The 14,294-nt window shown below is 40.7% G+C and overlaps 1 protein-coding gene across 8 annotated transcripts in view; it reads left to right on the plus strand.

Annotated features, from left to right (window-relative positions):
- CALD1 (caldesmon 1) overlaps positions 1-10,545 on the plus strand; it is a 367,827-nt gene extending 357,282 nt beyond the window's left edge. For 6 of the 8 annotated variants that reach the window (XM_059726536.1, XM_019489435.2, XM_014609318.3 and 3 more), the window contains 5 exons: positions 377-514; positions 1,726-1,821; positions 6,281-6,361; positions 6,651-6,684; positions 8,915-10,545. In XM_059726536.1, the coding sequence (XP_059582519.1) occupies positions 377-514; positions 1,726-1,821; positions 6,281-6,361; positions 6,651-6,684; positions 8,915-8,946 (381 nt within the window). In that variant the 3' untranslated portion in view covers positions 8,947-10,545. The remainder of the gene's footprint in view (positions 1-376; positions 515-1,725; positions 1,822-6,280; positions 6,362-6,650; positions 6,685-8,914) is intronic. The other 2 variants (XM_014609331.3, XM_019489436.2) reach the window with 1 other exon arrangement.
- Positions 10,546-14,294: the final 3,749 nt, after the last annotated feature.

Below are 14,294 nucleotides of genomic sequence, written 5' to 3' on the forward strand. Positions count from 1 at the left end.
GCAATTTTTTTTGAGGAAGATGGATATGCTTGAAAGGGTGCAGGGCAAATCCAGGGGTCAGCACAGTTTTGTGACCATGTGTTTGTTCTCTTACAGTTTACCACAAACCTTGTAAAAATGCATGTGCACAAAATCTGCAGGAATGTGGTTCCCATAAATTAGCTTGTTGTGGCATTGGACACAACTGTATTTAAAAATGGGTGAGGATCTCAACCATATTCTTTCTAAGAAATCTTTCTCTTCATCATTTCGTATTGTCATCAGTAGAACATACTGCTAGTTAACATGCAATATATTGCTCAGTAAAGCTCCAGCGCTCTAGATCACTCCTGACACCAGTTTTAATTTTAAGCACAAAGTAGTCTCTCTCTTGCAGGGCACCAAGGCTTCAAAACCTACCAAGCCAGCGGCCTCTGATCTTCCAGTCCCAGCTGAGGGTGTTCGTAACATTAAGAGCATGTGGGAGAAAGGGAATGTTTTCTCATCACCTTCTGGGACAGGGACACCCAATAAGGTATATATTTCTGTTTTGTCTATTGTTTATATAGGACCCGATTCTGCACTCCTTACTTCTGTGAGTATACACTCCTGTGAGCAGTCCTGTCAAGGTCATTGGAAGAGAAAGAGGTTCAGCATCTTGAAGGATTGGGTCCACAAACACCCAGCTACCAGTTTGAGATTGCTATAACATTAGGCAATGTGGGGAATTTAGTGCCATAGTGGGCTTAGTTATAAAGTTCCCGCTGAGACACCACATGTTATATCTGACAGCTACAACTGAGCAGCTCAAACAGTGTAAAGAGGCTCGCTGAGTTGTGATGGCTGTTTTGTGATGCAAATTCTTACATAGTCTAAGCTTTATGTAATGGGTTAGTTTGACAATCTAAAACTTGCCTGAAATGTGGGATTGGTGGGTAATCCTAGCTTAGCTCACCTGCTGTCAGTACTGTGTTAATAACAACCCTGAAAATGTCATTTTCAAGGCTCCTGTTAGAGGGAAGGCTCTCTGAGTATCAGTGTGACAAGCCTTCATAAAGTGTCGAGACGTTAGATACTGAGGACAGGTTCTGAGTAACAGTGGAACCAGCATTAATGAGGTGGGAAAGCCCGAGAGTAGACTGTGCCTGCTTGAACTAGCTGTTTAATTTTTATTGGCTTAAGCAGCTTCTTTAATATTGAGATCAATGGGATTTGGAAATGGCTTGTGCTATATGCACAACTTAAATGGTTGCCAGTTTACACAGTAGTGTCTTAAGTGGCTTAGATGCTGGTCTGATTGCTACCAGCTTGTTCTTCATTGAGGTATCTATAAAGGTATATTGTATCTTCTCTCTCTAAATTCATAAACCACAGGTCAATGTGAGCTGAAAGATGCTCAGCAAGTGTCACAAGAACCAGCAAGCATTGATTTAAGTGCTGAGGTGTCGGTTAAGTTCAGAGCCAGTGGTGACCATTTTTGCTGTGTATCTTAAGAAACTATATTAACAACTTGTTTTGATGTTTAGGTCTCTGGTATACTGGAATTTAGGATAAAGATCTTTTCACTTTGGACATGTAATATCTTCAAACTATACAGGATGAATTCCAAACAGCCACAGACTTTTGGGGAGAAATTTTTCTTCAATTTGGGGATTTGATTTTTCTTTAACCCCAAACTATGGATCTGTTAGGCAGGATTACATTTTAAAAAATATCCAGTTAAATTGGTAAATGGTTATTTTGCAGGAAACAGCTGGACTGAAGGTTGGTGTTTCCAGTCGTATCAATGAATGGCTAACCAAGACCCCAGAGAGCAACAAATCGCCTGCTCCAAAACCTTCGGTAAGTAGATCTACAACACCTGGCTTTTGGAGTACGGGTTCTCATTTGTGCCAATGGGAGAAAGCAATAAGGTAAATCTGCTAGGTCAACAAAGTAGATAGTTCTATGGAAGGGATGGTAGGACGTTTCCCTACCAAGATGCTCAAGTTTACAGAAACACTAATGCTGGTAAATAAGGATGAAATTACACATTGCACTAAATCTCTGGAAGTGATGTTAAGTGGTGTTAAAGTTAGAACGTGCTGTGGGCAGTTGCATGTTAAAGGTTAATAGGGTTTCTTGCCTCCAAAGCTTTGACTTGTCACTAGAGGGCTGGTGAGGAATGTCATTGCTAGGATCCAGGACACCTGGGGAGCGTCCCCATGAGTGGGAATGTGTGTTTCCCCAGGGACAAGAGCAGTGGCACAATATGTGCCGCTGATACTTGTCTTCAGGGAATGCCCGTGCATGTGCACTCTGGCACGCATCATGTTGCCCCAGGTGGGGTAGGGGAGGCTGGAGCCAGCACCTGAACTGGCTCCAGCAGCCTCACCTGGGGTCCTGAGGGCCTCTGGGGGCTGTGCTTGTGGCGATCCCGCAGCAGGGAGCCTGGCTGGCAGCTGAAGCATAGCTCCACCTGGCCAGGCTCCAGTTTTGGGTGACACATGCTGCATACACTATTCCACCTTTTTTATCACAGTTTTTTTTTGACACCAGGATCTCCTTAAGGATGGTGAGGTTCCCCTGGTTTTCAAAGTCCATTTGTGGAAAAGTTTCTCTGTGAATATGCGGATTAGGCTGAGACACGGCTCCAGCAGGTTTCTTTCCTGGAGGTGTCAGATGTCAGGCAGGGAGTTGAATTTTTCATAGTTTCATAGTTTCATAGTAGCTAGGGTCAGGAGGGACCTGAACAGATCATCTAGCCTGACATCCTGCCACAGACAGGAATGAATGCTGGGTTCACAAGACCCCAGACAGGTGATCATCCAACCTCCTCTTGAATTTGCCCAAGGTAGGGGTGAGGACCACTTTCTGGGAAGTTGGTTCCAGATTTTGGCCACCCTCACTGTAAAATATTGCCTTCTGATCTCTAACGTAAACCTATTCTCCATTAGTGTATTACCATTGCTCCTTGTCACCCCAGGTGGTGCTGGGGAGAAAAGGGCTCTGCCTATTTGCTGTTGATCCCCCCCTGAGGAGCTTGTAGACAGCCACCAGGTCCCCCCTCAGCCTCCTCTTGCTGAGGCTGAACAGGTTCAGGTCCTTCAGTCTCTCCTCGTAGGGCCTGTCCTGCTGCCCTCTCACCAAGTGGGTGGCCCTCCTCTGAACCCTCTCCAGGCTGGCCACATCCCTTTTGAAGTGCGGCACCCAGAACTGGGCGCAGTACTCCAACTGCAGCCTGACCAAAGTTGCATAGAGGGGGAGTATCACTTCTCTGGACTGGCTTGAGATGCACCTTTGGATGCATGACAAGGTATGGCTGGCCTTGCTGGCTGCGGTCTGGCATTGGCGGCTCATGGTCATCTTGGAGTCAGTAATGACTCCAAGATCCCTTTCTGCCTCTGTGCTTTCAAGAAGGGAACTCCCCAGCCTGTATGTATGCTGTGGACTCCTTCTCCCAAGGTGCAGCACCCTGCATTCGTCTACGTTGAACCCCATCCTATTCTCGTCTGCCCACTTTTGTAGGCTGTCTAAATCTAGTTGCAGCCTCTCTCTCCCTTCAAGTGTGTCCACCTCACTCCACATCTTAGTGTCAACAGCAAACTTGGACAGCGTGCTTTCCGCCCCCTGATCCAAGTCGCTGATGAAGATGTTAAACAGTGCGGGCCCGAGGACCGAGCCCTGGGGTACCCCACTGCTCACATCTCGCCAGGTCGAGTACAGCCTGTCCATCACTACTCTCTGGGTGCGCCCCATCAGCCAATTTTTTACCCATCCAACTGTGCAGGCATCAATGCCACAATCGCTTAATTTATTGATGGGGATAGGGTGAGAGTGTCAAAGATCTTCTTAAAGTCTAGAAAGACTATGTCTACAGTGACACCATCATCCAAGGATTTAGTTACTTGGTCGTAAAAGGCAATCAGGTTGGTCAGGCAGGACCTGCCTTTGATGAACCCATGCTGATTGCCCCTGAGCATGATCTCCCCTGCAGACCCCCCACAGATGTACTTTCTTATTTCCTGTTTAGCAATGAAGTTTACATTTCTAAATGGCTAATTACAGTACCTTCCATCTTTCAGGGATATAGCTTGTATCCAAAGGGTTTGAAACCGAAAGCTTGCAAAGAAATTTTTGTGCTACTATTTAATTGATTTAATAAAAGATATCGCCTCAAGCCCGAGAGTTGTGTCTGCCTCTGCTTTTTAGACCAACACAGCTACAAGCTGTATCCTTGAAAGCTGCCAGATTTTATCCCTGTTGCCATAGTAAGCCCTGCTTCAGTAACCGCAGGAGCAGCTACCATAGGATTGCTCACCTCAGCTACAAAGAGTACCTGGTCCAGACCACCAGTGGCTGCCTTCGTTAATGGAGTGTGGGGCTTTCTGGCAGATAGAGCCACAAATGAAGGATGGAGGAACAAACCAATGCCCCCTCCTCACAGCCAAGTAGGGAAAAATAGGTTGAGAGCATCTCACAGAGGAAAAAACAGGAATGGGAACACAGCAGAGGAAAAGGGCTGGGCAAAGAAAATGATGACACACAAAGCAGGGCGTAAACTTCAGTTGCATCATAAGTAATGATGATTTTGGTGTTTTATTGAAAGAAGACTTCTCCTGATGTCCATTGTGTTGTCTACACAGTAAATAAGGTACCTCCCTGCTAATGTAGCATATGCTTTCTTGATTTACATATCTGTTATCTTTTAATAGGTTTGCTTATAATTTGCAATAGCTGTTCTTTGTAAATCAGCATTTGTCAACAGCTGTGTAACACTGTGTAACCACAATGCCTGAATAAATAACTCCCTTCCCCCACAAACTGTGATAAGTGCTTAAAAGCAGTTAAAATAAATTAGCATAGAGGCAAACTCTTATATTTTTTAAATTTTCGTTCCTTTTTCTAAATGACAGTGAGAACCTGGATCTAACCTCTCCTTTCCTCAACCATCTCTCTCTCTCTCTTTCTTTCTTTCTCTCTCTCAGCGGATTGCTCTTTCCTTTCAGTCTCTCTCCTTGAGTGGACTCCTCTAGATGCCTGCTTGCCTTCTGTTTTTTTTTGGATTGGGGGGGCCTCTTTGCTAAGCTGGTCAGGTAAATGTGTTTATAGTTTACTCTGAGCAATTGTACAGGTGTAAATCTAGGGTTTTAAGGCTGTTGATAAATCAAGATGGTCTCCATTCCTAAGCCACCTCTTTTTTCTTCCTCCCCAGCCCTAGGACATAGCTGTCCTTCCTTCTTCCTTTCCAAAAATCTAAAACAATATTCTTTGCCAACTGTTAGAGACACGAATTTCAGGAACAGCCTCCTCATGGAGGTGATGGGGAGGATGGAGACAGGGAGTAAAATTGCTGTCTAGTTAGAAGACGAAGCCTTTTCAGTTTGGGAGATATGATACGATTTGTCTACAACAGCAGAGGATAGGACTCTGACCTATGAGATTTCTTCCAGTTTTATACTGGAGAGAAGGCGAGTTATGTGGCCAGTCCTTTGGAGATTTGTGCTGTCAGTATTGGTGGATAATCTTTTTTTGGAGGTCAAAAATTGCCCAGCAGCAGTTGTAACTTCTCTAGTTTTGTTTTTGGCACATTCTAGAGAGTCACAGCTTACTGAAGGATATCTATGATCCCTAGTTGGACTTTGTCTACTACTTTGGGAGATGTGGATAGATAGGCCTCCTTGTGGAGGATGGGTTACAATAATACAATAAATTCTGTTGTTATAGAACTGTAAATTCACCTGACTGCAGAATTTTACAGAGCAGTACACATGTATCCGGGGTGAATATGTGAATGGCCATTATGTAAATCTTGCTATACAATGAGAAAAAATGTTGTGCATTGTTCTGGGTGTTCATAAAGTGTTTCCTTCTGCATTTACTGTCTTTAAGAGAAAAAAACAAACAAAAAACATTATCTTTGACTGGGGAGTGCCAGTGGTACTTAAGAGGCGCCAAGGAAATAAAATACCAGCTGCTGTCTCTGCTACTTATGCAATGGCTGTTGAACCCATTCTCTGTCTTAAAAATGAAAAAAAAGCCTTATTTTTCCTTCTTTACTCATACCTTCTTGCATGACATATCACAGAAGCAAATAAAAGAACATACATAATGTGTAAATAAAGGTTCTTCAGGCCAAATTTTGCCATCAGTCCTTGTTCATATGTGAAAAACTATCATGAGTAGAATTTGCACAGTTCTTGTGTGGGTGTTCCTGTGGGAAGTTCCTGCTGGGCAACACAGCCCTTAATTTACCTTAATAACACAAATTTGAACTAATCTTGGTTTCTATTCTCTTGCTTCTCTTCCAAAAATAAAACAGGATTTAAGACCAGGAGATGTATCTGGCAAACGTAATCTCTGGGAGAAGCAGTCAGTTGAAAAGACAACCTCTACTACTAAGGTAACATCACCATAGGCCAGCAAAAGGTCTATGCAGCATTTTATTTTTAAGTCCCTTTTATGAAGAATTAAGTGTTAGTCCTTTGCTAGGAATGAATATTTCCATTATGAATAATTATAATTCTTCTTCTTCTTATATATGTGTGTGTGTGTGTGTGTGTGTGTGTATGTATATATATATATATATATATATATATATATATATATATATATATATATAAATAATAAGAAATAATATGTATTTTATATATATAAAACCTTATTTAAAAATGGATTTTTTTTCAATGCAGGTAACGACTATGGGGAAAAAGTCAGAGACTAATGGTAAGTGAGGTTAATTATTCTCCTGAACATTAAATGGAAGCCTCTCCACATTTTCATACAGATGCATACAGCTTTTAAAATGATAATACCATTAATGGTAATAAAAAGAAATTTTTTCCTTTGCCTTTCAAACAAATTAGTTGCAATTATTGCATCCATAACTAACATGAAAAATATTTTGGAGTTAGAAGCCCAAATCTGCCTTCTATGGTATTGACTAAATCAATACTTTACAGTTCTCTAGCTGTTTTCGAAGCCTGGTGTGAACAACATATGTAATACGTTTGATGTAGCTGCAGCCTTCCAGTAAACTGTGTGAGGTCCAAAGAACAGGACAGTCATTTTACTAACAGAAGTTGTCAGGCATCTGGGAATAGTCCTTTTAAAGTCTGTATTGGGAGTGGATCTGATTTTTTTATTTATAATAAGAAAAAAGCGACTAGCTGATTGAAGTTAATGTCACAGCATTGTTTATCCAAATGGTTCCATTGAAATAGAAACCTTCAAAACATCTTAAAACAAACCCATAAAATAATGCTAAACAATACCAACAGCTAAGAGTAAAGTCTCAAGAAAAATGAACAGCCACTTGCTGCTTTTTAAAAAATTTTAATCTTGGAAATCAGTGAGTGCCCTCAACCTTTGTGAATTCATCTGAGCAGACTTCAAATGCTCTTGGCCTCAGGCCTGCATTGGCTGCTGCAGCATACTGGTACTTTCTCACACTGCAAGCTGTGCTTAGCATTTCCATTTTGGCCATGTTAGGATTGAATAATGTGAGAATTGTGACGTGGCTGTTTGGAAAAGAAAAAGCAAAGAACGCCAACCAGAGGCAACAAGCCTCTGAGGAATACAAGGGTGGGGAACACAGAGTTCTCTGATCAGTTTTAACTGTTTAATAAAATTAAGAAGCCTATCCAACAGGATCCTTTCAATTTAGCCTTGCAAATAAAACAATGGCAATCTACACAGCAGACTGAAAGATACAAAATTCAATCCAAAGATGAATGTGTGCGTAGTGGACTTTATCACTCTGGCATTTAGAAATTGATCTTGTAACAATAGCTACCATGTTTGTAGGCGCTGTGAAAACTAAATGCATTGTATAAAAACTACCTGTCCTATCAGGCGAGCTTTGTTCTTATTTTACAAGGAAAATAAGGAATATATCTAGAATGACACAGCGCTAGATGCACTCTGTTCTGTCATTGATTTCTATGGGAGCAGGCCAGATCTAAACTATTATGACACTACCGAGTAATTTGCCCCAAACCATGTGTGGAGATGGTGTCAGTAGAAGAACTGAGATTAAAACTTCCAAGTGCCAGGCTTTGGTTAGCTGTCCTTTATTCTGGGAATTGTAGAGTTTTAGAATCACAGAAAAGTAGGACTGGAAGTGACCTCAGGGGATCATCTAATCCAAACTTTGCTCAAGGCAGGGTCATCCCTATCTAAACCACGCTAGACAGATGTTTGTCTAACTTGTTCTTAAAACTCTGGGAACAAACCTCATACACAACTAGCAGTCAAAATACATTAATAATACTCTTTAACTACCACAGGTAAAGCAGGAGGATGAGGTCACTGTCAGTGTCCTGCCACTGCAAGCACAGCAAGTAGTTTTAAAAAATATGTTCAAGAGATGACCAGAATGGAGTCTAACTTAGCATATCAGTGGCTGTCAACCATTGGGAAATGCTGGGTAGGGAACATGCTTTGTAGTACTACTTGAAGTTTCTTTATAGAAGGGCCATTGTGCTCCTACTATCTGCTCCAAAGGTTTTTCATCATTTGAAATCTTGATCCTCCGGTGGAGCTTTGGAGCACTTCTGAGTGTACTGGCCAAGAAGCTCGGTGTTAGGTCTGTACTATGCCTTGCTTCTTACAAGTGCTCTGAGGAGATATTTGAGTTACTTGGGAACTGTGCCTTCTGTATAGCATTGGCACATTCATATGGTTGAAAAGGACATTAAGGGTCATTTAGTCTAAAGCCCCTAAACAGATGCAGGACTAGCTGTTACTAAGCCGTTCTAGACAGAGAGAATATAGGGCTTCTCTTGGAAGCTTTTATACAAAGGAAAAATCAGCAACTTCCCTGGGCAACTTGTTCCATTGCCCTATTATTCTTACAAGTTAAGAAGATTTCTTGAGATTTAATCCAGGTCTGCTTTACAACAATTTAAAAACACTTCTTTAACTTCAAGCAATTTCTGATGTTTCTTTTTCTCAGCAGGTTTGAGACAATTTGAGAAAGAACCGTAAGAGGCTACTAAAGATGCTGGACCAACTCAGTTGAAAAAAAAAAGTGCTAAATTGTGCTTTTTATATTTATGTTTATTTACCAAATGTTTTTTTTTTTTTGCATTATCCCAGTTAAAACCATGTATATTAGCACTGTATTTAATAATCAGTCTAGACATTCATCATAATAGTACTGCCTTTGCACAAGAGCCTTTATTCCTAAAGAAACCCATGCTGTGAAATATATCGACCTTTCTACTGATAGAACTAATTATGTATCTGAACAGCAATTCCAACTGACATGAGAGATCAACTCAAAACCGCATGTACAAATTGAGTTGCATGAAAAAGTTGTGCAGTGAACCTATAAAAACAGTGGTTACTTTTGGAATACAGAAGTCTTTCTTTCTGCACTTTAAGGCATGGAAGAAGTATCTTTAGTTGACAATGTAATATTTTCTGTAAGTTGCCCATGTCATGAAAAATACTGCATCAATAACTTGTTTAAATTTTGTTTTATACTTTTTTAAAGTATCAATTTTTCCATTTTAGTTTAAGTTAATACCTAAATTTGGATGATTATGTTAGCTGACAGCGGTACTGATACTTTATTTTTTTTGTTAGTGACTAGTAATTGACTGCAATTTAGAACATATACACACATAGCTTTACAAAGTTTAGCTTTAAGGCACTACTAATGGTAGAATGCTTTAATACATGTAGAGTATTATATTTAGTAATAAACATACATAATTAGCCAATATCACAGCTTGTTTTAAAAAATAAAAATGAAACCACACACTTTTCTATAGTAAGATTTCATAAATGCCATTAGTGGAATGGTGAGATAAGTATTAATTTTTTAAAAATGTCAGAAGCCCAATAATGGGTAATTAAAAAAGAAAGTTATAGTTTTAAGAGCAAAAAAAATAAGGATATAGAGGGTCAAAAATAAGTCACTTGTATAAAACACTGTAGTTTAATTTATATAAAAATACCATAAAAAAAACTAAACACAGTTGGGGCTTGATTCAAAATACTGTACACTAAATCTTGCCATTCATCAGTGCCGTATACTAGATACACTTAAGTACTCAAACTGAACACACTTCTGTCTTACAGTGTTCTTATTTTTTAAACTCTTTCCCAAATACTTTATTTGTATATAGTAAACACAAGGCTATAAGAAGTCAGCTTGGTTTGAATTTACGTGACATAAGGTTTATCATTTACATCTGACAGTGTATGAGTGGAGCAAACAAGGCAATTAGAGTAGCTATAAACGCATTCATAAGAGCTTTCTTGTGCATTTTCACCATGTCATCTTTGTAGCATCTGATTTTTTTTTTTTTTAAAGGAGGGGAAAATGTATTTCAGTCCAAAGATGAGCTTCTCTGCTTAGCTGAAACATCTTGTTTACATATAGAGATGTATTTAGCTACCTGTAGGGAGTGAAACTGTGCAAAGAGTGCCTGGCTTTGTCTATGATTGTCTTTTTGTTTGGGGTTATTGTACACACTCTCTGAATCTTTCAAATACATTTGATAGCTGCAATAAAAAGATTTGTTCAACCATTGTATTCTAAAGCTGCATCCACAATAAATGGAGTATTTCCATTAACACTCCCTGTTTAATGATTTGGAATGCACTGTTTGTAACTGGAATAATGTTAATACAGGTCGTACTAATAATATTAGGTCAAAGAATGCATTGCAGACTGAAGTTCAAAGAATATAGGCTGCTTGTAGACATGTTCAGCGTTTTCTAAGCCATGTTAACAGATTCACATCACACAGCTCAAGTCAAACTTCAGCTCAAATTAAGGTTTAACAGATGATCATTGACAGCCCCTTAACAGACTCAACTCTTGGCCTAGGTGTGTGAGTTTATGCTGTGGGAAGTAATTAGGAGGCAATAATAAGCCTGTGTAACCATTGCTACATTGTTGCAGTTGTCTAAAATGCCATGCAACTGACCTGATACTTAGTCACTGTGGCCCATTCATACAAGTGGGCACGTTTGTTTCCCCTGGGGACAGCAAGCAGTGGGACACCTTGTGCCGCTGCTAGTTGTCCCCAGGGAACACCTGTGCCATGCACCAGGTTACTCCGGGTAGGGTAAGAGAGCCTGGGGCCTGCACTGGGCTGGCCCCAGCAGCCTTACCTGGGGTTCTGGGGTCCTCCTGAGACTGCAGCAGTGGCGATCCTGCCACTCAGAGCCTGCCTGGCAGCTGTAGCGTGGCTCTGGCTGGCCAGGCTCCAGTTCTGAGTGGCATGTGTTGCTCTCGCACATGCTGCTCTGCTTTTTTGTATTTGCGCACAGGTTTTTTTGACCCCTGGATATCCAGGGGTTAAACCCTCCCCCACCCCCCATGCTGCTCCCTTGCACCTCGGAGAACAGCTGAATGTGCAGTACGTAGTGCCGCAGATGTTTCTGCTGTGCCACATTCTACACGAGTGTCTGGACGCAACCTGTGAGATGTTGTTGGTACATATGACTTTATAAAAGGTGTTAATTTGTGTCTGATAGGCTCTGTTGTGTTGCAGAAACCCAACTGAGTTTCTCTTGAGTGGATTGATATTTGAAATACCTATCTGCTTATCTGAGTTCCTAAGGACTGTTTTTTTCTAAAAGCAACATCATATATACATGTTTAATACAATTTAACTTGCCTAATTTGGACTGCCCTAATCTTCATTACTTTAATTCTCATTCAGTAAGGATATTTAGTTCAGACTGGAGCCAATTTTAATTCAGAATACAGGTGTCCATGTGTATATAGTGACAGTTGTAGCCTGAATTAAACCTAGAAAAATGTAATGTCTATAAATGCCCTATAGTGTCTGTCATGGTGCCAATATACTATCCTGTACTTGCAATGGAAGTGTTAGTATGTGGCTTTAGCCTTTGTAATGGTGACTGGTTCTCTTATTCTGTTCTACAATTCAGCCTGTTTAATTCAGTAAGTTCTGCTTTATTGGTGCAGTCTTTTGTGAACCTGATTTGACAAGCATTTTCTGTATAGCACTTGTGGTATTTCTTCTTTCTGCCAAAAAAATTAGGAGCATATCTTCAAAGCCATAATGCTTGGATGATTGCAGTTGAGAATAATGAAGCCTTAGGGAAATAAAGAACCAGCTACAGATGTCCTTCCCTCCCCAAAACTGCTCTTCCATGTAGAGTTCGGAGTATGTCTGGTGGTCCCATCAAATTGGGTAAAAAAAAAAAAAAAAAAAAGCACAGGTACTCTCCTAGAGAAACTTGACCTAAGGAAACACTGGTAATGGTGGGGTTTGTGAATGGGGCAGACTTCTTACTTCTATGTCATTAAGGCTGGGGAGAAGAATTAACCCCTTAAGGGACTAAAGGCAATGTTCTACATAATGCTATGCAGGGTTGTCTGCTGCCTAATGTGTGCAATATTCCTTAACTGCTGGTGAATGTTAATAAGTCACATGGCAAAGGTTTTCCATATGGTGTGTGGGAAATCCAGGGTACAGAGCATGGCATTAGCATAGTTGAAGACAACATTGAGCAGTGTAGACATACCCTTAGGTTAAGAAGATATAATGCAGCTTTCAGAAATAAAATTTGCTGGGAATGATTAAATGGAGCAGGATTGTAGAAAATGTTATTTAAATGCGCCAGTTTTTGTTGTAATATTTCAACAAAATACCCAAATTGTATCATACTGGTATATGATTGAAAGGTTGCTTCTCTTACTCAGACATGCTTCGGCTCTTCTTCAATTCCATTTGATGTCACGTTATGTCTTTCCCTCTTACTGTCACAACTAGCAAATGACAGGTTTGCTGGAACTTTGAAATCCCCCCTCCAAAAGTCACTTTTTCCATAATGCCCTCCATTACGGACCACATATGTAAATAACCTCACCTGTCTTTTTAAAAAAAGAAAAAGAACTGTTAAGATTTAGCTTTCTGAGTTTCTTGGTGAAGTTTGTGACTGATATGTTTCTCCTCAGAGCCAGCACAGCAATTTTTCAATTAATTAATAAATAAGTAGAGGGGTAGTTAGCCACATTAGTCTGAAGTCAAGCAGAAGACAGGGCAGGGTGGCACATTAAGGCACTTTTACACCTGGTCTGTGGGTGGCAGGGGTGACACTTTAACTAGAGCAGCTCTGAGAGCAGACTCGATCAAGTCCTTTCACTGAATGGCCACAAGCTAGCAGAGAGCAGATTTAGACTAGACATAAGGAAGAACTTCTTCACAGTTCGAGTGGCCAAGGTCTGGAACAGGCTCCCAAGGGAGGTGGTGCTCTCCCCTACCCTGGGGGTCTTCAAGAGGAGGTTGGATATGCATCTAGCTGGGGTCATCTAGACCCAGCACTCTTTCCTGCCTATGCAGGGGGTCGGACTCGATGATCTATTGAGGTCCCTTCGGACCCTAGCATCTATGAATAAAAGCGCCACCTTAGAAATAGTCGGTATCTAGAAAGCCAGGTGGAAAGGAAACAGATTGGCACCAGACATATACTTTGCTGGTATATGAAGATTCTGAATGGCAGATGTGCTTAAAGAGCCACTAATTGGAGGGAGCTGTAAATTAACCATCAAAATGAAGCAGTGGCTGGCCACTGGAGGGTCTGGAGGAGGAGCTGCTACTGGTTAGTGGCCAGAAGTCATCCCTCTGTCCCTCCTTACTTCCATGACCCCTCCCACAGACAGGGGCCTAGTTCTCCCTAAAACATTTCTCTGGATGCAGCACTTCATTTTCCTAAAGTACCCTTGTCTTTGTCAGTCCTGTAACTCAAACTACAGGGGCTGAAGGTTGAGGGTTCAAACCTTGGTAATTTGTGAGGAAGAGATGATTACTATAAATGTTCAGTCTTATTTTTAGTATTTTCTTTTTCAGTACACCCAGCAAGTCACAACTCCTTTAACACAGCATGATTTGGAAAGTTGAAATATTCATTTTACTGTTCATGCTAATGCAACCTTAATATGACCCCTTTTGAGCATATGTTGGCCTTTATATAATCATATATTTTTTCCAGAAGAAACTTACCTTGTCAGGGCACACAAGGCATTTATCATTTCTTCTTTCAAGTGACTAACTCTTCAATTTAAGTAGGGTTGAAGTGTTGTTGTAGCCATGATGGCCAAGGACATATATGAGAAGTTAAGTTGTTTTGGTGATAACTTTTATTAGACCATACAGTTGGGAGAGATGTTAGACAAGTTTTTGGGCTTGAAAACCAAACCTGAAGAAGGGCACTAGACCCAAAAATTTACCTAACCTGTCTCCCAATTATACAGTTGGTCCAATAAAAATATCACTAAAATCTCAGTTATTTTTGCAATTTAAATAATGTGCTTGGCAAAGCTTAACAGCGATCCTCTTACTGAA

Source organism: Alligator mississippiensis, chromosome 4, assembly GCF_030867095.1.
Source record: "Alligator mississippiensis isolate rAllMis1 chromosome 4, rAllMis1, whole genome shotgun sequence".
NCBI classification, from domain to species: Eukaryota; Metazoa; Chordata; order Crocodylia; family Alligatoridae; genus Alligator; species Alligator mississippiensis.